This window comes from Tympanuchus pallidicinctus, unplaced genomic scaffold (genome assembly GCF_026119805.1).
Source record: "Tympanuchus pallidicinctus isolate F22 unplaced genomic scaffold, pur_lepc_1.0 scaffold8, whole genome shotgun sequence".
In the NCBI taxonomy this organism is placed as follows: Eukaryota; Metazoa; Chordata; class Aves; order Galliformes; family Phasianidae; genus Tympanuchus; species Tympanuchus pallidicinctus.
The window spans coordinates 52762415-52785728 of NW_026294802.1; the positions used below are offsets into that span (position 1 = coordinate 52762415).

At 50.1% G+C, this 23314-nt stretch overlaps 1 protein-coding gene across 9 annotated transcripts in view; it reads right to left on the reverse strand.

Moving 5' to 3' along the window:
* VAV2 (vav guanine nucleotide exchange factor 2) overlaps positions 1-23314 on the reverse strand; it is a 99792-nt gene continuing 76478 nt past the window's right edge. Inside the window, exons 6-28 of one of the 9 annotated variants that reach the window (XM_052668051.1) lie at positions 21766-21864; positions 20545-20613; positions 19848-19948; positions 16946-17045; positions 16055-16150; positions 15570-15638; positions 13418-13504; positions 11505-11590; positions 11085-11217; positions 10033-10142; positions 9689-9790; positions 9513-9601; positions 8989-9005; positions 8689-8710; positions 7664-7791; positions 7402-7476; positions 7013-7065; positions 6135-6251; positions 5961-6048; positions 5749-5872; positions 4944-5030; positions 3079-3233; positions 1-2571 (exon numbers count right to left, since the gene is read on the reverse strand). In XM_052668051.1, coding sequence (XP_052524011.1) covers positions 2524-2571; positions 3079-3233; positions 4944-5030; positions 5749-5872; positions 5961-6048; positions 6135-6251; positions 7013-7065; positions 7402-7476; positions 7664-7791; positions 8689-8710; positions 8989-9005; positions 9513-9601; positions 9689-9790; positions 10033-10142; positions 11085-11217; positions 11505-11590; positions 13418-13504; positions 15570-15638; positions 16055-16150; positions 16946-17045; positions 19848-19948; positions 20545-20613; positions 21766-21864 — 2055 coding nt within the window. In that variant the 3' untranslated portion in view covers positions 1-2523. The other 8 variants (XM_052668045.1, XM_052668048.1, XR_008202664.1 and 5 more) reach the window with 8 other exon arrangements.

The window sequence follows — 23314 nt, forward strand, 5'->3', positions numbered from 1 at the left end:
TATCAGCAAAATTACACTTTATTTTTCTTGGTTTTTTTTTTTTTTCATCGTGGGATTTACTTGGATGTATTGTAACTTAAAAAGGTCTGGAAGAACCACATGCAAAAGGGTTTCTAAGTAGCAGCTAAAGATTCTATTCCAGCATTACAAGCTACTCCAAATGATTTCCAAATTGCCAGCTAGAACCTATCCCATAAACAAACAGTTTTACCTTTGGACCCCTCCACCCGAGCCCGTTCGACCCCCGTTAGTGCAGTGCAAAGGAAAAACCCAAGGAATTTACATATTATTTTCCAACGTATCCCATTGCAATTCTGAACGTCCGCGACGAACTAAAATATATATACAATTTTCTCGCCATCATAAAAAAAAACCAAACAAACAAACACATTTTCCTTCTTATTCACAGATATATATCATGGCAAATGGCTGAATAATTACTTACAAACGAAAAACATCTTTTTTTTTTTTCTTTTTTCTTTTTTTTTTTAAACAAGTTTCTTACAACAGTAAACACGAGAGGGAGACCTTGCTGGGGGGGTTGGACCTGGGGGGCTGTGCAGGAGATGTCACACACACACCTTCTGCAGGGGGAACACCGTGCCCTTCTGAGTGGGATGCACCCAGTGCAGGCACAGGGAATCCATCCCAGATGGGAGGGGGGGGGTTGCATAGGGCTTTAATAGCATCTGAGGCAGACCTTTGGCCATCAGTTGTTCTCTTGTCTGTGTGTGTCTTGCCCACATCAGATGTGCTCTCAGGCACACCAAAATTGGGGAAATCTGAGCACGGCCCTTCACGCTGCAGCAGGGCACTGCCTGCTCCTCATTTGCTGCAGCCCAATTTTTTCCCTTGCAGAGCACGAACCATTCAGCTCCTTTAGCAAACAGGGCCCCTTGGACACATCCCATACTAAGCACCAATAGCTGGCCTGGAAGAGGTTAGCACCAAACAGTACCTTGCTAAAGCCCCGAGCCCTGCACTGTGCCCCCTCACCCTGCTGGGCACTGCTGTGGTGAGCCCAAGGAACCCAACGCGTTCCCAGCCCTATCCAGAGCCCTGGGCAACACACTGATCTGGCCCTGGGCTTCTCACTGAGCAACACAGCCGTGTTCCCAAGTGAACACACTGCCCTTTCCAATGGGATCCCCAGGCTCTCCCATGTAATCCCTCAAGCTCTGCTGACAGCAAGGCTGGGACACAGCATTGCACGGTGCTGGTGTCGCCCAGGGCTGCTTTTACACCATGCCAGGGACAGCTTTGGGCACAGCAGCAGCTCCAAATGCCACTTATGCACAGAGACAGGAGGGCATTTCTCGAGGCTCAGAGATAGGAAAGTCATTCCTCGCTACAAACACACACAGACGCACACACATGTATTTGTTCAAAACAGCACTTTGGAAGGAAATTCTGGAGCTGGGTGGCAAAGGCAGCGCCCAGCAGAAGATGCCAGCCCAGCTCTCCAAACAGCAGCTCTGCCTATGCGTTACAGGCTGCAGTGTGGGAAGAACAGACTGGGATGGATGGAACTCAGGACAAAGTGGCAATGCACAGACAGACGGACCTTTCCTTGACAGCAGCAGCGGTAACAGCCTGTGGGAAGAAGAGGGGGCAATGCTCTCGGCCCCCAAAAGTGCACACAGCTGGAGAAGAAGAGATGCTTTCACAATGTCTTGAGATAAATCAGGACTTCATACCATAGCCCTTACTCATGTGGGTTCGCCCCACTGAGCTCAGTGAGGTGGGACACGTACGGCTGCAGAAAAATGGACCTCGCCGAGGTGCTCAATCCATTCTCCCATCTGCTCCTCCGCCGGGACCTGTGCCCCTGTGACCTCCAAAACTCACACGTGGCAAGGCACACCTCCAGCCCTGCAACACCAGCAGCTCACCCAGTGTCCTGGGCTGCCCCATGCACCCCCAGCACGGCAGTGGGGTCTGGGGGGGGAAGTGAGGAAAGGGGCTCGGGATGCCCACGGGGCTTTTTTTCTCTCCCGTGTCCGTGGTCCAGCTGTGCTCCCCAGCTCACAGCTGTCACCCCTCAGGGATGAGCAGCTCCATCCCTGGTCCCAAGGTGCATCCCGACATGATGCAGCCACGGTCCCTATCCCGAGCCCTGCACGCTCACCTCTGAACCCCCGGGCACAGCCCAGGCTTTCAGCCACACCATTTGAAAACACTTCTAGGAAAAAATAAGGTCCGGATACCCCCCTGGGGGGCACCACGCAGAGTCCCTCCGCTCTGTCCATTCAGGGGAGCGCGGCTCTCCCAGGAGCAGCCGCCGCACAAACGTCATCCGACAGACCATGAATCTTCTACAGACAGAACAGGGCCGGGGCTGGAGGCATCCCGACGCACACACACATGCTGTACAGAGGAATGGATTTACTAAAGAGTCTGGGGAGAGCGGTGGTGCTCCCAGCAGTGTTGGCAGGCGTGGGGCCGGGCTGCTGGGGGAGCAGCGTGTGGTCTGCAGCGGATCGCTCCGGGCACTCGATGACTTTCCATGAGGCATCCCCAGCATCATTGCACCCCCTCTTCTTCCACGTACGTCGAGGGAAACCAGCCGACCTGAGGGAAGATGGAGAGCTGAGCGGTGGGGAGCAGCAGGGAGCTCCTGTCCCACCTTTGGGACTGCTCCTCTGTCACCACGTGCTGAGTTATCTGACCCAGCCATGTGGCAGTGATGGGGAGGTGACGCAGTTCTTAGATGCAGCTGCTACCAAAATTTGCACAGTGACTCAGAGCAACTGTACACTGCCTCAGTCTGTAGCTGCAATAAAGAAGGGATCAGGAATGTGTCCCCAGTGCTGCAAACCCTATGGGACATCTGAGCAAGCCGTCAGCTTGCTGCTTTCCCCCAGGCCATTGTGGCTTCCAATCACAGAACCACACAGTTAGTGGGCATGGTGGGAATGGGTCAACGGTTGGACATTAGTACATTAACAATTCTATCATTCTATGATTAATTTCCTTGCATGCAAGCTTAAGGAAGAGGTCTGGACATGATATGGACCACGTGGTAGAAAGGAGATGGGACACCAGTTGCACAGGGGATGGGACACCAAGTGCACGTACCCTCCCGTTGGTTTCCCCCTTCCACCAGCCCTGGTCGCCGCCGATCCTGCTGTAGATCTTCACCACGTCGCCCTCCCGCAGCGACAGCTCCCGCATGTCCCGTGCTGCAAAGTTGTAGCGTGCCACTGCCGTCCCTATGACCCGTGGGGTGAACACTGCAGGGGGACAAAGAGAAGTGTTGGGACTGGCCCCCACCACATGGAGCAGCTGAAGCCTGGGGAAAGCTCCACGGGGTTCAACCTGGGTTTTCCACCACGGCGTTGGCTCCCATTGCAATGCCGTGACCTGCATCAGCTCTGGTCTCATGTGAAATGGGGTGGTCAGGGGTGAAGTGGTTCCTCTTGGGGTCATAGAGCCCCGTGGTCAGAGCTGAGACAGCCACATGGCTGCCCAGGAGGGGCTGTGACCCATTGCTGGGGCAATTTGGTGAGAAGGGAAAGCGGTGGCAAAAGGAAAGATTCCAAAGGAATCTACAATTATTCATGGTGGAATCATGGAAAAATTTCCTTTCCATCATTTATAACTCCTGATGGGACCACCGTGCCAAAAGGCATTTGGCAAGTCAGCTTGTGTTTGAACCACCTCAAAACTGGGACTGGATTCTCTGAGAGATGTTGAGCAGTGCATCTCCATTGCTCCGTGCAGGGAAGTGGAGGGCATGGGGAGGAGATTGCTGGAGAACTGCACACAGAGGAGCAGTGGGGATGGGCTGGAGGAGAGGGAGAGAGGTACAGGACAGTCCACATCACTGCAGGGTGCTCCTGGGCAAGCGGGGGGGGGAGGTTCTTTTTGTGGAGTTTGCAAAATGAGAAGAAAAAAATAATTAGAACCTTTAAGCAACAGGTTTTGATCAAACGTCCCTTTTTGTCCTGGGATTTTTGACTGTTAATTAATTTTTATTTATTTATTTTTTTAATTTTGCAAACCAAGGTTGAACTAAGCTTGAGGAAAAGCTTTGCCCAGATTTCCAGCTGCTGGGGTGGAAGGAGATGAGGATGGCGATGGAGGAGAGGCAGACACACAGCGTGCAATCATCCATCCCCACCAGGCTGGAGAATGGAGCAAGAACCACAACAGCTTTGAGCTCTTTTATCAGGAGCTTGCTCAGAGCCCATTTCAGCACAGAGTCACAGTTTGTGTGCACTTAAAGGATCCCAAATTCCCTGTTATGTCCTGATACCCTGAAAAGTTGTGTTCTCAAACAACAGCTTTAGGGGAAAACACATGTGGCTCAGCAGATGGCTTTCCCTGTCCAGCAAAAAGAAAATGCTGGCAAATAATAGCATAAAAAGGACACATTTTTGCTCTGAACCCTTGTAAACAGGGAGGAAGACACTGGTCTGCAATGCATTTAAAGCCAGAACTCCACTGTGGGGAGCCTGAGCCCCAGACACACTTACAGCCCAGGTTTCCCATCCCCGTTAGCACAGTTCTCCTGAGCAGGCTGAGATCCCAGAGCTCAAAAACTGCTGGACACTGAGATGTTCTCCTTAGCCAGCAAGGACAACCAGGCTGGAAGTTGGTGTGATGCCAATGTTCCTTTGGTGAAACAGATGGGATGAGCAAGTCGAGCTTGAAGTACATCATGAGATCCCAATGCGACAGAGTTTGTCACTGATTTAAGCACCCTTTCTCAATAGTAACAGTTCCAATCAATCCAAAAAACTCCTGCTTTGATTTTTAGGAAGAGCATTTGCGTTTTGCAAAGCCATGATTTATTCACTTGTTTCCAGGCTGAGCCACTGGCAGGGCATGGCCAGGGCCCTCAGAGCTGCCTGTGGGTGCAGAAGGGACAGCAGGGACCACGCAGGTCCCACTGTGATGGCTTTCAAGCTGGGGATGCTGTGGGTCTCTCCATGGGGTACCTGACCAGAAGGGACTGGAGGAGCTCTGAGAAGAAAAGTTGAGGCCCTGAGGACTGAGAAAAGAAAAGTTGTAGGAAGCGCAGGAGGCTGCAAAGAGGTTAAGAGAGAAACAGAAAGATGCAGAACACGCATTAAAAAGGAAATTAAAATAAAAGAAAATCGTAATGCACAACGTTGTAAAAGCCAATGGGGAAATACAGGGCAGGGCATGCAGAGGTCACACGCTCAGAACTGGGGCAGCCATGGCAGGTGCAGCCGCTGCCCAGGGCACAGGGGTGTGCACAAATGGAAAAGATGTCTGATCAACTTTCAAAAACTATTTTCCATCGGTAGCATTTTTATAAAATATCATGGAAAAGGTTTTAAACATTTTTTTTTCCCTCCAATTTCTGCTCCCGGCCTTTGAGACAAAACCAAATGCTTTGCAACAGCACAGATTTTGCTCTCCATTTGCTCTGATTTCCTTCATTTTTTTTTTTGCTTTTAAGCTCCGATTTTCCATTTCCCCCATCAGCCCCATTAAAGGAGTCCCTGTGGGATTCAAACCCCACCAGAGACACTGCAACCAGACCCCCCACACACAAGCTGACATGGGCAGGACAGCCTGAATGCACCCAACCAAAGCTGCCACACATCTCTCTGCACTTCAGCAAATCTCCGCTGAGCACAGTGGGGCAGCGCGAGGGGAAAGGCAGCAAAGAGCTGCTGGGAGGCTGCAAATCCCCACTCAGACCGAGCCCACGCCCCACAGAACGGGTGAGGTTTCCCATTGGAAATGCAGCACTGAGGCTGAGATGGGTCCTACCTGGAGAGCGGGTGAAGGTCCTGGAGGTAGAGCGTTCCCGTGACTTGTATGGGTACTTGAGCGTCGTGTCCAGCTGCTTGAAACTCTCCTTCAGCGAATGGTTCTGGTAGTATTCCACCAACTCCTGCAAAGCACACGGGGGCTGTGGCTGGGAGATGCTCTGCAGGATTGGCATCAGCCCGCTGTGCTCCCAAAGGGCTTCAAGGACATACCAACAAGCTTTCAAACTTCTTGGCTTCCGTGATGTGGATCCAGTTGTCCTTCTCCACCACCTTGATGTGCTTCACTTCTTCATTGAACCTACAACGGGACGCAGAGACGCTCAGCAAAAGGTGTGCTGGTGCTCCTGGGGTCACGATCCGTGCGCCCCATGAGGTTGCACTCACTTGATGCTGATGGCAAAGCGCTCAGCCTCGGCTGGCCGCTCACGGATCAGGTAGGTGCCGCTGACGTGGGCCTTCAGCAGGTTGTCCGTCTGCTGCCGCTCCATGTTCCCTGCAAACCTGAGCCACAGAGGCTGAGCATCCCAGGGCCAGCTGCCTCCCCAGGGCATCTGTGAGCTAGGATTCGGCCTCCTTCAAGCACTGGCGTATTTTAGGCAAAAAGGTGCGTATCTCTCTTAATTATTAAAGGTGAGAAGGTTGGGCAAGTAGAGAAACAGATCCAGTCCTTCAGAGGCAGAATCAGCCACTGCCACTGAATAAAGAGTAATGGGCAATGCAGTTTGAAGGGCATTCCAAGGAATGGAACATCCCCTGTGAGGACAGGCTGAGGTCAGGATGGACCTTGAGCACCATGAAGGAGCTGTAGGTGTCCCTGTTCACTGCAGGGCATAGCACTAGGTGACCTTTAAAGGATCCTTCTGACTCAAATGGTTCTCTGGTTCTAAGTCCCTCATGTTTCCAGGGCACCTAGAAAACCCCACTGGCTGGGAATTGGTCCCCAGAGGAAGGAGGCTTCAATGGGAGCTGGAATAACTTAGACTCAGGGTAATTTAGACTCATGAACTTGAAACCCTGGATGGTGCCAGCAGGAGGAGGCGAGAGGAAATGGAATCACAACCTCTCCTGCCAAGGTGCATCTTCCCTTCCCTCCTGCAAATTGCATCTTCCCTTCCCAAGTCATTTTCTCAACGATGAAATCCCCATGGACACTGTGGATTTCAGTGCCTGGACACCAAGGTGCACTCACAGCTCTGTGTTGGCACAGGTTGATGACAAAGCAACAATTAAAACCAAAGCTGACACATCTCTGTGCCACTCACCATGGGTACACCGTGTAGTCGATCTCCCGTGACGGTGGACGACTGTTGGGAGGCTGCAAAGAGAGCACTGCTCGTTACTGCCCAGCACCTAACGAGGTGCTCCTATCCATGGGAGGAGCTCTGCCAGGCAGCTTCAGAGCCACCAGATCTGGGGGTGCAGGGCAGGGTTGAGTGCTTCTCCCTTAGCCTCCCCCCCAAAAAAAATAGCTGTGGATGAATGTGCTGTGCTTTTTTCATTTATTTAAGCCTTTTTTAATTGGGAAGTAAGCTGACAGCACTGCTGCATGCAGTAAAAAAGACTGGGGAGAGCCGAGGACCCTCCAGGGCATCTCATGCCCCCTGGAATGAAGCAGGAATCCCTCTCAACCGACCCACAGCCACACACGTACCCTGGCATCCACGGGGCAGGGCTTTACAGACGAGCTGGGGAAGTAACCTGACTTCTTGGTCTGCAGCAGCCGCCCCTGCAGAGCACAGAGCTGGGGATCAGCAGGGTGCACAGAGGAGCAATGTATGGATGAGGACAAACCCTAATGCAGCTCCCAAGCACCGTGCAGCCCGTCCCCACGCTACAGAAGATGTGACAAAGGGACAATGCAGATGACAATGGCTTAAAACGTGCCAGCAGCTCTCTGAGGGAAGGGCCCTCACCTCCCACCAAGGCGAGTCGGGGTCTCCCCTCAGCAGCTCGATCACATCTCCAATTTGGAACGTCAGCACTGGCTTGCCAGGCGGCGCAGGGTTCCCGTGGTAGTTCTGCACTGCAACCATTTTAGGACCTGGGGGAGATGCAAAGCAGTTTCATCCCTGCTAAAGAAAAGCAAAATGACAATAACCTCCCACCTCCTGCTGTTCTTTGTCCCGTGAGCTGCAGATCTAACAGCAGCAGGCAGGTGTTTGGGGCAGAAAGCATGAAAATGAAAGGGATCAGCAAAATGTCTGCAACCATGTGCTCTGTGCTGGGCTGCAGCGGGGCCCAGAAAGCACTTCTCCAACCCAGTAGTTTGCAGCCAAAGTCCAGTTGTCTTTTAATTAATCACACATTAAACAGAGCTACCCACAGTGCTCTACAACCACTGTGTTTGCCTTCAGATTGCTTCCCCACCTCTGCTGCCAGCTGCCTCTCCCCACCCAGCGGGAGCACTGTGCTGTGTTTCCAAACCAATGATCTGATTCGGTTTCTTTTTTGCCAGGCTTTCCTTCCGACAGGAAAAGCACAAAAACAAATTGTTCCTTCTTCTTCGAGACAGAACACGGGCAGGGCAGCCCAGCACTCTGATCAGGTTGGTGTGAAGAAAAATAAAATAAATATACAAAAGAGGTTGCAGCAACCATAGTGACTCAGGTTCCCACCAGAGGGCAGCGCATCATGCATGGGCATGGGCATGTTCTATCACTACTGAGCTGCTCTGCCAGGGAGAGCGTGGCTTGCATTAGAGGAAGATGTCTGTGCCTTCCTCTGTCTGAGCAGGGAGTTATTGACTCCCTAATAACAAGTCAAGTTATTGACTTGAGCAGTGCCAAAGCCTTGGGGAACAGGAGGATCCCATTCCTGCAGCAATCAGCTCTTATTTCCAATTTCAGAAGGAGTTTTCCCCACATCCCATGTGCCCAAGCCTCTATGACACCTCCAGTTGCAATCAAGATGCCCTCTTGCAACGCAGCAATGCCCTTACCAGGTCCAGCACTCAGCAAATCCTGCAAAGAGAGAGGAAAAATTCCCATGAGGACACAGCAGTCCCAGCTCTCCCCATCTGAAAACATCAGGATAGGAAACCTCCCTGGCTCTGCTGGGTGTTGGCACCTTCTGAAGCCCCTGGTCATGCAGACTGGGCCACTTTTAGCCATCGGTCTCCCATCCTGCCCCCAATTACTGGGACCCCTGAGACCTCTGCCAGTGCCCCACCATGAGCTGAGCACCAGGCCAGGCAAGGACAGAGGGAGGGATGTGGGGAAACGGTCCTCAAACAACTTACCTGGTCTGCTGAAGAGCCTGCAAGAGAAATGTTGAAATAGGCCATTAGTTTACCAGGCAGCAAACCCATTTTCTGCTTTCCTTGATGCCACGAGGATCCATAAAGCAGCATCAACACCTGACCAAGGAGGGGGGTTGTGGGGTCACTCCTCAGCTCCACACTTGGTGGGAGGAGATCAGCACTGGGCATGGATGTCTCACTTGCACCAAGCTCTGAGATTTCACACCCCCTCTGATGCTGCTCCATGAGAATCCCCCATGGCACAGAGCACCAGTGCTGTGCTGGGTCACCACAGAAGAGCCTGGGTTGGTTCTGTCCTTGATTTTTGGTGGTTTGGTCAGCCCATTTGCTTATGAAACCACCCACCACTATGAGCTGCAGCCCTGGGAGGCAGTTGACAGCATCATCAGATGTTCTTTAGCTGTTAACAAGCAGCTGATAGCACTTTAGGGGGTTGAACTTTGGGATCATTCACATCCATTAACCTCAATGTCATAAGCTACTGACATGGCCAAGTAACTCACCCATCTTGCAGGGAGGAATGATTTCCAGGCACTCCTTGTGAGCACCAGCTCCACATTTTGGGCAGAGATAGCCCTGGTAGAACGTTCCTCTGTGCAAAAGGAGATCACAAGGTGTTAGTTCAGCTCCTACCTCGGTCTGTTTGCAAATGAAGAACAGCAAGAAGTGCATGGCTCACCTTAGGAACATCTTGCATGCTTTGCAGTTGGTGGTCTTTTCAAATGTGTACATCTGGAAGCTGTGGTGGTTTGCATTGGCTTTTTCTGGCTTTATGTTGGACCTGCAGGAAGGAGTGGGATTATTGACCTGCCCCCATCACCTCTTCTGTGCTCATGGCCACTCGTGGTGTCTGTTTGCATTTCAGTCCATGTTTGGAAACAAGCTCTGGGGCAAACACTCGGGGGATAACTTCATGCTGGGCCCTGCCTCCCTTCACACAGAGTCCCATCTTTCCATGGGAGCTCTGCCACCAGAGCTGCTCTCCAGCAGCCCAACGCTCCTCGCCCCGTGCCCAGTGCTCACATTGCCATTTCAAACTGCTCCATCCACTTCCTCTTCATCTCCTCCGTCTTGCAGAAGAACTGGAAGCCCTGCTTTCCCTGAAGGTGGATCAGGTAGAAGCCATACGACCACTGCAAGAGGAAACAAGAAGCGATCGCATCGTTGCACTCCCAGCACCTGAGCAGCTCCTGAGCTTTTATTCACACTTCTCAAGAGCTGCTCTCAGCACCTACCCCTTTTCTCTGCACCTTTGCAAGGATAACAGTAGGGAAGTAGGAAGAACAACTCTATCTCTGCAGCACATCACAGCTAATGATGCCTGAATCCACCCTGCACTGTGCACTAGGGCCAAATGGGATTTTATGGTGGCAGATGAGAGAAGTGGGATTTTTCTGCTCCAGTAGATCCTCCCCAGCCATTCTCTCTCCCCCTGACAACAACTGACAGCCCAAGAGGATCACCTGACCTGCACAACACACATATGCTCTGCCTGTCTCATTACAACTCTGCACAGAAAAACATGAGAGAAAACTGCGTGCTTTGCTTACCATTTTTCCATGAGACTAGAAAGCATTAGAGAGCAAAGAGGAAATATATTGCATTAAAACACAAAGCTAGCAGCATTTCTTCAGCATCCAAGTGGCAAAACAGGCTTTTCATACCCAATGTCATGCATCCCATCCATACAACATCTAACTACACACAAGTCCCTGCCTCTTTGATAGCTGGACACCAGCAAAATGCTGCTCCTTCAGAGGCAGCTGCATTCATTGAACTGATTTTGGCAAGCTGGCAGCAGGGCTGCCATCCCCTTGCCTTCCTCTCCCTCCTCTCTCCCACCCATCCTCTCCAGGGCTGTTTTGCACAGATGGAGGTCAGAGGATCAAGCCCAGCCCTGTACACCTAAGCATTTCCCAACTCTGTAAGGCTGTCCTGCCAGCTGACTGTTTATGTTCCAGTATTTTGCAAGCACTGTTTCTATTTAAAAAGACTGCTGGGAACATTGCTACCCAAGGACTGGCCAGAGCAGCTCCAAAATGCTCTCTGGCAGAGCTGACCTCCACTCCACCTACCTTCTTAATGTCCTTGTTGTTCATAGGGTCATCGGTCATCTTGTGGAAGAGCAGCTCGATAATTTCTTTCAGCTCATAATTGTATCCTTTCCTTTTGCAGACAATCACCACTTTATCAAATAAAAATAAATACCTGCCCAGAGCAAGCAAACAAGCAAGCTGGTTAAGCAAGCAAACTGAGGTCCCCATTCTGAGGGAGAACGTGGAGAGCTCTGCAGAGCATCCCCAGCTGGGGCAGCTCTGAGTGCTGTGATTTCACACTGATGTGCTTTCTGTCAGTGTGCACTCCTACAACTTCCAACACAGAGCAGCGGTTGCAAGCCAGCTCCTCTGGCTGTCACCTTAGCAGGGATGTGCTTTTGTTAGGGATTAATGTACCCAGCACATTTCTCTCTCAGGAGAATGCTGTTGTTCTCTCACCTGTCCTGCTTGGTGTGGTTCACGATGGAGCGGACCTTCAGCTCACCATCTATCTTCGGCCTCCCAAACTCCTCCAGCTTCACTTGCTGCAAGAAAGCAACGCATAGGTGAGACCTGCAGATAGAAGTGGGCTTAGGAACACCAAAATCCAAACTCCTCAAGTGCAGGGCCCTGACCTCAGAGTCAGGAGAGCACCCACCTCAGAGCAGGGCTCACAAATCCAGGCAATTATGCAAGATTTGGGATCCAGAATGCAAAAGCCCACAAATTAATTTTGGGTTTCCTACAAAAGCAGAGCCAGGGCTCTTTACTTTTGATTCCCATCCTGAACCAAGACTGGGGATTTGACAGGCTGGCATCCAACCCAACGGTTTGGTCAATTGGGTTTTCAGCTCCAAAGCCCTCATGCATTGCTGAACCCCATGCATCAGTTCGCTTGCACATTGCTTACAAGGGAAAACCCATGGTGAAGAAGCACCACTCGTCAGGAAAATCAAGATAAAAAAAGGAATATTGTATGCAGCTGCATGTACAGCCTGCACTCATTGCTGTGCCGCGTGGGCTCTGTATACACAACACCAACCACTCCACAACTTCCAGTCCACTGTAACAAAAGGAAACGCTGAGCGGAACGTGCGTGGGATTGATCAGCAGACAGAGCCGCTGCTTTGTTAACATCTCATCTCCCACACATCAAACCTGCTGCACGAAGGAGGGAGCTGCTCGCTGCCCCCATTTGCATTCACAGCCTTGTGGAGCAGGCTGTCTGACTGTTCATGTGGATCAGGATTATCACGGCTGCTTCAAAACCCATGGGCTCCAATGACCCGTATCCCACTTGAGAATTTTTGCAGGTTTCTCTACAAAATTAAGGATTTTCTCTCCATCTGTTCAATAATCATCAATTAAAAGTTCATTGTTCTCAAACGAAGCCCAGGCTCAAAGAACCCAAAGCCACCACATCTTTGGGAAGCCCTCAGGGTGGGCACTGCTCAGCATCTCCCCTCCCTCGGTCCTTTTGGAGCATCTCAGGTGTCAGACCCCAAATTGCATTACCCCAATGCAAAGTGGGACTGCAGAGCAGCTGTGCCCATAGCTGCCCTGCCCTCCCCTCCCACCCCACATAGGGGATAAAGCTTATCAGCCTGCAGCTCTGAGCATTAAATGGATGGGCTTCTTCAGGGCTATGAGCACACAAGTGATAGGGCATGGAAGGCTGGCTGGTGCATGGCAATGGGACTGCAAGTTTGAGACCTCTGGAGTTTGGAAGATGAGATTCTCCTTAAAATGCATCCTCAGGAAGAGTGGTCAGGCACTGACACAGGCTGCCCAAGGAAGTGGGGGAGTCCCCATCCCCAGAGGTGTTCTAGAACTGCAGAGATGTGGCACTGGGACATGGTCAGTGGGCACGGTGGGATGGGTTGGGGTTGGTATCTTAGAGGTTTTTTCCAACCTTAATGAATCTGTGATCTCCTTGAGATTTTGGGGTGAGGTGTGTATTGTACATGCCATTTTCCAGATAGGCTTTGTTATGCTTTCAAGAGCAGGAATGTCCAGTCTACCATTCTGTCTTACCAATTCCAATCAAATACTTACATTAGATAGCAGACAGGTACCTATTTTGGGGGAGTTCTTGGATTCCCTTCCCTACTGATAACATGAGAAAGTTGGAGGAATGCTTTCAGTGTTTTCATCCAGTCTATTTCACAGCGAGTTTGTTTTTTCTTTTTTGGTAAAGCCACCATTTTGATACCAACAGCCAAAATATTATCAGTGGCCAGGGACCAGAGAAACACGCAGTGATGTTACTTGAGGCAGCACATCAGACTCAGCAATAAGTGCACAGAAGGAAGCAGTCATGTTAATGATCATCTAATCAAAGTTGGGAGTGAGAGGAGGATCTTCCAACTTACCAGATTTTCTATAGAGCTCTGAAATTCGCTGATCTTTTTCAATGTCTCTTTGTCTCTCTTTACTTCGTTTATGTACATGGCCAAGTCCTAAAGAGAAAAATGAGCATTGATTTTTTTGTTTTCCCCAATAGAACCAACACCTTCAATATAGCAGCTGGGCTGTGTTCCCACTCTTTCTCCTTGCGTCTGTTTGGGAGCTGGACCAGCAGCAGCACTGCAGGAACCCAAGCAGCACAGGATGCTGCCATCACAGGCAACACCAGACAAAAAGGAAAAGCAGCCCAACAGAGTTCTGCTGTGTTACAAGTGATTACAAATGAAGCAAAGGAGCCCATGTTGGGATCCATTGTGGCTGCCTGTGCCCCTGAGCTGCATCCCAGCACCTCGGTGTGTGCTGTGCTGGCAATGCAGGAACATTTCTGCTGCAGTTTCTCCCATTTCCCATAAGAGGGCAATGCATGAACCCAGTAACCCAAAGCATGGCATATATCTGCTGTGAGCCCAAGCAGCAAGAACCTCAGCTCACCCTAATTCCCTTCATCCCCCTGGGAAAAGAGCTCTGAGCCATTTTCATTATCAAAACACCCACCTCTGTCCTATAGTAGAATTTCCAACCGTGCAATGACAATTTTGTAAAATGAGGAGACACTCTGTGGTTCTTGCTCTTCTCTGAAAAAAACCCTTTGCTTGCCCAAACGTTGGCCCAAAGAGAAAGAACCCATCCCCTTCAACTACAACTTCTTACATCCTTCCAACCATACCTCCCTATTTTCCTATCTGCTCCCTGTCTCCTCGCCCTCAGCAAGAGCTCCTCGTCATCTTGGATTAAATCTGAGAGCGGAATTTTTTAAGGCATCCCCTCCAGGCGAGACCTTCCCCAGCTTCCCAACACAGGAAGGGTTAATCACAGATGATAATCACTGATTGAAATGACAATACTTAGAACATCACCAAACTCCCGAGCCAGGGATGCTTATGAAGAACAACAAAAGGAAAAGCCTCACGAATGGAGGTCAGCATCCTCCATCAGTGCTCGGCTGTTCCCTCCTCCTGAGCAGACCATCCTGTGTGCAAAAGGGAAACCCAATTCCAGGGCTGTTGGTGACTTGAAGCAGCAACGTGCAGGCTGGGTGTGTAGGGTTATCCCCATCCTCTGGGGTTCAGCCCTCTGTGCTCAAGTGTAGGGACGACACAAGCACCACTTGCAGCCTCTGGGTGCAACTCCTGCCCCCTCCCTGTGCTAATGATGACATATGCAAAGTGAAAGGGAGTGAAGCCCTTTGGGAAGGGCAGCTCCAGTTGTGGATACCCACCCCCTGCACAGCTCACCCCATAGGGCACCGACGTCCGCCAGCAAAGGAGACAGAAAGGCTGGAATCTTGATGGAGAGCACTACTGTAAGTTAAGCCCTGGTTTACAAATCAATTAAAATCAAACCGCTCTGCTTCCTACGCCCCTTGGCTAGCCCAGCACTTTGTAATGGGGCAAAGAAAGCAAACAAACCTCTCTGATGACTATTGGCAGCTTCCTCCCAAAAATGCTGACTCTGCAGCAGAGACTGCATCCATTTATTTATCAGCAGCAGCAGCAGTGGGTGCTGCATTACGGGGCCATAAGCAGGGTTTAACAGCTGTCACCAGGTCTGCTGCTTTGTCTCATCAGCCAGGAAGGACATTTTCAAGGGAGTGGGGATTTGTGGCACCAGAGGGAATCCCTTCTCCCTCTCCCAGCATGGTTGTTTGAGGCTGTACTGTTCAGCAGTGGAGTGGGAATGCAGTGTCCTTCAATCCTAACTAGAATGACCTACATATGGGCTTGGACTCATTGGCTTGCAGGGACAGTGGCTAAAAAGGTCACCAAAGTTATGTAACTGTGGGAAATGCAGCGTCACTAAAAAGCTGAGGTTCAAGAGGTAGAAAACAAAGTGACCTCAGAGCAAACAATCAAGGCCAGGGATGAACCCTGCAATGCTCTTGAGAGAGAAAACCTGGATTTAATGGGCTGAATTCTGCTGACAGTGATCCTGCTGCAAGTTTGGAGTGCACAGCAGGGAGTGTATCGCATCAAACAGCAATCCACACACACGTGCCCTAAAGGAGAGCTGCCTTCCCCACGATGCTGGACTGTCTGTCCACCCACGAGTCTGCTGTACCTGCATTGCTTCCAGAGCCTCCTTCAGCTGCTGCTTCTCAGGCCGGTCTGATGAGTGGCTGAGCAGCTCCTGAAACACAAAAGCACGTGGGTACATGGGGAAAGCACCGTGCATCAATCTGCAGGTCTGCAGCTGCTGTGCTGGCAATGGGACGGGGCTGGAGCCAACGTGCTGGTGCTGCCGAGCTCCCTTTTGCAGAGCTGACGGCAGGAATTTCACACATAATCAGATTATATGCAAGCTTATTTTATATTCATTAAGTGCCTCTCGTGGCTAACAAGTGCAGAATTACCCCAGGTCACCATGCTTTAAGAGACGGCACAAATACTGCGGCGCGTTAAGGAGCTCTCGTAATTATTTCATTTGAAAAGGGGAGAACAAACCCTCCCCGTGCATCTGGCAATGCTTCGCTTTCCGGCATCAAAGCCTGAAGTTGCTACACCAGGATGGCAGCTGGAGAGAAGTGCTAAAGCTGAAACGCTTACTTTTAACAGGAGGTGGTATTTCAGAACTCTCTGCATGGGAACCACCAGCAGATCCTGCAGCTTAAATTTCCCATCCTGAACCTTCAGCGTGCATTCCTGGGAGAGAAATCAATACGTCAGCAGAGCGGCAGCTGGGGGAGAACGATGACAGCCCACCCCCCCCATAAGAATCCCCCAAAGCCCCACGGATGCAACATTTTGCTTCTGTTATTGAGGAGGAGCTCACAGGGGCTGGGCCCTACAGCACAGTGGTCTCATGCAGCTGAGCTACTGCAGCTTAATGAGATACTGCTCATTAGGAGGGCAGGCAGTGCTCCCAGACCTCGGGAAATGTCAAATGAAACACATTAGCTTAACTCACCTCCTCCATGGCTTGAGAGCATGCATTTTATTTGTGGGGGGCTCAAAGCAAGCACGCAGACAGTTGCTGTGGCTTCGCTGATAAGGATTAGGTCATTAAGATAGGCTAATGTGATCGCATGAAGTTCTGCACTGCTGCCTTCACCCAGACCCATTTAAATATGAGACTGTGCTGTGTTAGCTGAGGGCTTCTGTGGGCCAGGGGGAAAAAAGCAAGAAGCACAGGGCAAGGGAAGGCTGCTGCAGCACGCAGAGCACGTGGCTCAGAGCTGATGCAAAACCCAGAGAAGATACTTAAAAAGACAGAGCCTTCACCCCAAATTGGGCTGCTGCCCAAAGAGTAAAGGGGCGTTTGCAGAAAGCAAGGCAAAGTACACAGACAGCCCAGCAAATACATATTAGTGTCTAGACTAAAACTGGGGAAAAAACAGTGCACCCCTTCTAGGGCATCTGGGTCAGCTTACGCTGTCCTGCTCCCCAGCAAAAGGGCTTTGGGGTGAATGGGTGCCCTGGGTGCCCCCAATTGCTCACCTCCACCTTCTGCCTCACGTCGTCCCGGTTGGCGATGAGGTGGTTGAGTGTGTTCTGGGCGTACTCCATGTGGCTGCAGTACTTGCCATAAATCAGCAGCCTGGAGAGGGGGAAATGGCAAATGTAATTGGAAACACTTGCTGGCTGTTATAACCTGTTATAAAAGATCTATGTATGTATATATGGCGAGAGGACAAGGCGAATGGCAACTCCCCCATGTCGCTTCTTAGCAAAGTATTAGCACTCTTTTACTGCAGCACTTTTAATGCTGAAGTCTTTCGCAGGGCTGGAGGCTGTCAGGGCAGTTCAGCAAAAGGGGTTCTGCAGCCCCAGTTCTGTGGGTGCTACGAGGTCAGGCTGGAGGGGCTCTGAGCACCCTGTGGTTGTCCCTGCTCACTGCAGGGAGTGGGACCAGATGGTCTTTAAAAGTCCCTTCCGACTCAAATGATTTGATGATATCCCCAGATTTCTGGGTTCCAGCCAGCCTCATGCCCTGTCCTCCTGCAGCTGGGGCTGAGCAGATGTTGCAGCCACAGCTGCACAGCGCAGGGCTTGCAGGATACTGCAAGGGCTCAGAGAAACCCAATGCATTGCTGACTGTTCTGTGAAATGCACAGAGCAGGGAGCACTGACCCCTGCAGCCCAAGCACATGCCTTGCTGCAAGTTGGCTTTTGCTGCTATAATCCATCTGATGTCTTCATCAGCTCCGTGCCTCCCTGCTGGCGATGCTCTGCATTTTTGGCTATGCCACGCCATGGTTTGCAAAGGCAGAGCAAGGGTGCAAGCGAGCAAAACAGCTTCCCTGCACCAAAAATCCACAAAAATCCAATGAAAATCCAGTTCCCAAGAGCATTTCTCACTGGCATTTCTGAATGCCTCACCAAACACAAAGGCAAGGTGCTTCAGCAGCACCCAGAATGGCTATGGTGGCAATTATTGAACCTAATAAGGGAACAAGAGGCTTCAAAACCCCCCTTGAAGCCCAGGGACACTCAGCTGGATGTGCCCCAGCAGAGCTCCACATGCACAGCAGTGCATCGTGTGCTCCTCACAAGGTGTGCACTGAGCAAGGAGAGGGTGGTGTGGTGACAGCAGCTGGTGACAGCCTTTGGCAGCACAGCAGAGCTCTGTAAGGATGCCCTGGGCTATAAATCTAAACACCTGACAGCAACAGAGCAGTTTTGCTCTGGATTCCCCCTCCTTCTCCATTTTGCTCATTAATCCTGCACGACAGGTTTAGGTCCTTCCCCCCCTTTCCCCGCTGCTAACTGTATTGCTGCTGATAAGACACATATTCCATCACTCGCTGGAACTCATCCCTTATTTCAGGGCCCTTCTTCTCAAGGGAGACAGAACCCAGCACCTGGTTGATGCTGCTCCACGAGCACGGGACTCACACCCAGCAGTAACTGAATTGGGAGATTTATGGGTTGTGCCACCCCGACCAACCTGCAGCCAACGCAGATCAGTCTGTTGCCTTCTCCCCTTGACAACTTCTGAACACTCGCAATGGTATCTGGCTTGCCAGCACTTGGAGAGCCTCAAAGAGGCTTTGGGAGCATAACTCCAAAGCCCCAGCTTTCACATGAAGAGTTACAAACCAGCTCCTTTTTAAAGAGCTCTGCAGAGCAGCGGAGCAGTGCATCATCTTGATGGGATGTCTCTGAGGACACGGATGGGAACAAGAGCCCTTTGTCACAGGTACATCAAATGAGAAGGAAGGTCCTCGGCACAGGGACCCAACAGGACTCTGAAAGACACTTCCAGTGGGGCAACAGCACCTCCCCAGATGAGCTCTCCTCCTGCCTCCCATCTCTTTGCTATAATGGGACTGTGTCCCTTTTCCCTGTGGATTTTCCCCAAGAAGGAGAGGGCCTTGCTGATTGAGCTCAGGTTGCTCCAAACGATTCAACCCCAAGAGCTGGCTTTTGGGGTCCTTTTGTTGGTGACATTGGAGCAAGTTCTCAACATTTCAAAGTGTGGCACCACCTCTGCTGTGGCCAAACTCTCAGGGATGCTCTGCCCCATTCCTGCTGTGCTCATAGGAAGAGATTCCTGCCCGGGGAGAGCACTGGTGTGCACAAAGCTGTGCCAGGAATGCGGAGATCAAAACCACCTAAATGAGCTTTATAAGCATTTCTGAGTTACTTGCATTCTTCTCCAGACCCTTTTTTTTTTTTTTTTTTATTTAATTCAAAAGCATTTGCTTTCTAAAAGAGGCACTGTGAGCCATGGAATATCTGACCTTACGGTGTATTATTAATGCAGACGGTATTTCTGGAGTTATTGACTTCTGAATGGCATTTCTATGTCTAGACACTGGTTTAAGCACGGTGAAATAAAACCCTGGCATGAGTCCACAATGAATCAGGCCTTTGATTAGTATTAAGAATATTAAAGACTTTTATTAACCTTATCTTTGTGTTCTGGGACACTCCTCCTTGCAGCTGCCAAAACACAGAACCTATTATGTTTGCAAAAGCAACTTTCACACTTACTCATCATGCACTGGACAACACCAATGCCAGACATGACTATTTTTTATAGCTAACCCTTGCTTTGATCTAACCAGACAGACGTCTCCAGCAAGGACAGATCCTGCCCTCGAGCCCCTGCAAGGTTTGCAGGAGGAGACAGTGCTAAAGCCCATGAAGGTGAGGAGGCTTTGCTCCGTTCTGGACCACCACAAACATAACGTCCCCACCTTTATCCCCTCCCAGCCACCTCTGTCCACATGTTGTATTTAAGTGCAGGCACCTGGTGATGCTACAGCACCAAGCTGCTGAACGACTGATAGGAAATTGCTGTGCTGAGATGCACCTCATGGTCCAAAATGAATCCTACAGTTCAAAGCCCTGATTTGTTAAACTGGAGTTGTCTGAAGGCTGTGTTTCCTTTTACCTCTCTTTGAATTCCAGAAATACTTTAGCCAGGCTGCTTCCTCCAGACATCATAGAGACATCGATGGCTCGCAGGAAATTGAAATGCACTTTAATTAGGTCCTAAAACAAAGAAACAATCAATACTTTACACAAACCCAAAGCGAGTGGGCAAACAGAAGGGCACGCTCACCTCTTCCTCAGGCAGTCATGCTCTCTATGCAGCTGATTTTAAAATAAGCCATCCTAGTGAGGGCAGCCCACGATAAGATGCAACGTGGGACCAACAGAGCGGCACTGAAGCCCCCTGTGCACAGCTACTGGCCCATGAGCAGGGCAAACCAATGGAGCCCACAGTGTGCTCAGCCCAGTGAGGGCTCTGTGCTTCACTCCATCCTGCATACCCATCAGGCTTTAATTCTGCAACAGCCCAGCTGTCTTCCCAAAGCACTTGCTAAGTACTTTGTAAAACACAGACAGGTGAAGGCTCAGCTCTGCAACATCCACCTCATACAATTAGTTCCTTACCTAGAGTTTATATAAACCCTAACTTTAAAATGAGCACTAAAAATATCTTTTAAAGCCACTCAGCACACAAAGGGCTGAACCTATCCAGAAGAGCACACCAAGAAACGTGCAATCTGAAAGCCTTACCTAAGCAGGATGAAAGCTGAGCTGCCACAAAAAGAGCAAAGACTGAAAGCAGTTTGTGCCATTACCTCCAAATTGATGAAGATAGCTTCCATGTCTTGTGGGGTCAGTACCAGCTTCAGTGGGTTCATGTAATTCTGCAGGAGGCAAAGGAAAGGGGGATTGGAAGTCAAGAGTGAATAAGTGGGGGTTTTTTTTGGTTTTGGGTGTATATTTTTAATTTCTTTATGATGAATCTGATGGACTCTCCACCACATTTCAATCCTCAGCTGCAGCTGTGAGGAGCTCCAACTTATCTCTTCAGCTCTTTGTATCTCTCACAAGAGTTTTGCCCTTGAAAAAGAGCAGCTGATAGGATTACATTGGAAATGCCTTTCTGGACAAATACCTACATTGCTTTTAACTACAAAAAGCCCAGATTCAACGCTCTGCAGACAGGATCCTGCAGCCCATAATATGCCATTGGAACCTGCAACTCCTCCACAAGCCTTTGCGAAGGAATATCAAAGCAGCAACCTGACCAAAACAGAAGGTTTATGACTACTTTCAAAGAAAAAGCACTATTTACACACATCAGGATATTGGCTTGGAAAATGGGAAACGTCATTTGATTGCGCTCAGGTTGCAGATAGAGGCAAACCATTACAAAAAGGGGAAACAAAAGGGTTGGAGTGTTGAGAAACATCAGTTTCATTTTCCCTATTGTTCTCTATTCCTGCCACTTTTCTTGGAGCCAAAATCACCTCCGGGCTCTGGCAGCACCCACAGCTCCACCATTCATTTTATTTCCCAAAGAAAGGCCCAACCATCGTTTATCAAAACCAATTAAAACCCAGCAACTCGAGCAGCGCAACGTTGCTTTTAATCCAATTAGTTTCAATGACAAGTTGGAGCAGCTTCAGCACTTCTAAAAAGCGCCCAGAAGAAAGGAACCATCGAATCACCCAGCAGCAACCAAAGCGATAAGCTGTCTGCAACCCGGCTCTGATCAGAGAGAAGCCTCTGCCACACTGAGCTGGAGCTCAGACCCAGGGGCAAGAGAACAAAATATGGAATTTCTCAATCTATTTCCAATCAGAAAGAAATGCACTGCTTGCCTCTGACCGCACGTTTGTTCTTGTTAGGATGTGTTCCCCATCTCCTCCTCCTGCTGCGGTTTTACACGCGAGCATCGATGCTGCTGTGTCACATCAGCCAGCTCCCGTGCAACGACCACCCCAGCACGACTGATGCAGGACTGAGTGATGAGGTGGAAGGGTTTGGCATTGAAAGGATGGCTCAGCGCTTACCTTCTCGATGTCTTCGAGTGTTTTGTAGTATTTGGCCTCCGTCTCTTGGATTTCCAGCAAACAGCAATTCCTTTTGTCATCTTCTGTCATGCCCATTTTCTAGAGAAAGTTAAAACAACGCATGGTCAGAGTCTGAAGGGTGGCACAGCTCCAGTTCTGCCTCCAGTGCTGGCACAGTCAGAACAAGTGCAGGTTAGGAAAGGCAGAGGAGTACTGTCATTGGTTTAGGTTAAAGGGAAGAATTTTTATCCAAAAAACACAGGAAGAGACCTCGGCTCTGCTATTCAATATGTTTCATCACAGACAGCATTGCCTTTTTTTCCATTTATAACAACTACATCACCAAAGATTATCAGTTAAAGAAGAAATGAGAGATAAATGCTTTTTTTCTCTCTCTGGCTTTTGTTTTGTTGGTTTATTTTTCCTTTTTTTTTTGCTTAAGATGAAACTCACAGCAGAGCCTAAATGGGTCATAAATAATATGTTAGACTTATACAAATCCCCTGCCAGGGCTGCCAATTCTCGTGGTTTTAGGTCAGATCTGATCACACATACATGCTTTTTCTCAAAGCCTCAACTTCTGGAGCCGCTCTTCTCACCCTTTCATTTGCAAAGAGGAGCTGAGAACACGTGCTGGGAGGTGTTAGGGTTTGGGAGGTGATTAATGACCATGCACAATAATGACCATCCTCTGTACACCATGCTGGAACTCATGGCTTGGACCCATCAGCTGGATGGAGCCTAGTATTTTAATTCATGTCTTACCTGCATATATCTAATCTGAAGCATGCAGAAACACAAGAAACCAATTAGCATTACACACTTGCTATGGCAACAAAGCTTAAAAAAACCCAGTATGTAGACAGGAATGTGGGTGACCATATTAAAAATAGTCTTTCTTGCTTGAACACAGGGAGGAAAGGGAGTCAGAGCCACTGACCCAGCAGTGTGCAAGAAAACACAGAATACTGCAGAGGACACAGTGACAAACTGCCCTCAGTGTCCCTAAGTGCTCGCCCTATTTTTGCCTTTTGTGGCAGAAATTCCTCCCAAAACCTCTCCAAGTGGCAGCAGCCCTTGGGCCAACTGGTTTCTGCACCAGTAGCAAAGTAGCAAAATCACTGGTGGCCGCTGGGCTGCTCTGGCACAGCCTGCAGACAGCCCCACGTGCCTTGGCAAGGCTCCTTGGGAACATCTGCACCCAACTCTTGGCTCAAGGCAGGCTGATGGTGCGCAGGGAGCTGTGGACAAGGTGTGAAGTGATGGATGCCTCGCTCAGCACTGTCACGGTCCCTTGCACTGCTTGCAGCCAGAGCTGGGCACCAGTCTGCAGCCTCCCAGTGCCACCCAGCACTGCCACATGCCTGGTGTGGGGGGGATCTGTCACCGAGCTTGTTTTGCTCCAGGCAGCTGCGCTCCGCTGCTGTCTGCTGTTTGCAGGAGACAGTAATTAGAGTTTACACGAAGGTGGCAGATATTTGGAGGATGGCAGACAATTTGGAAGCTCATACTGTGATGGAAAGCTCCTCCCAGCTCTGTGCCAGCAGAA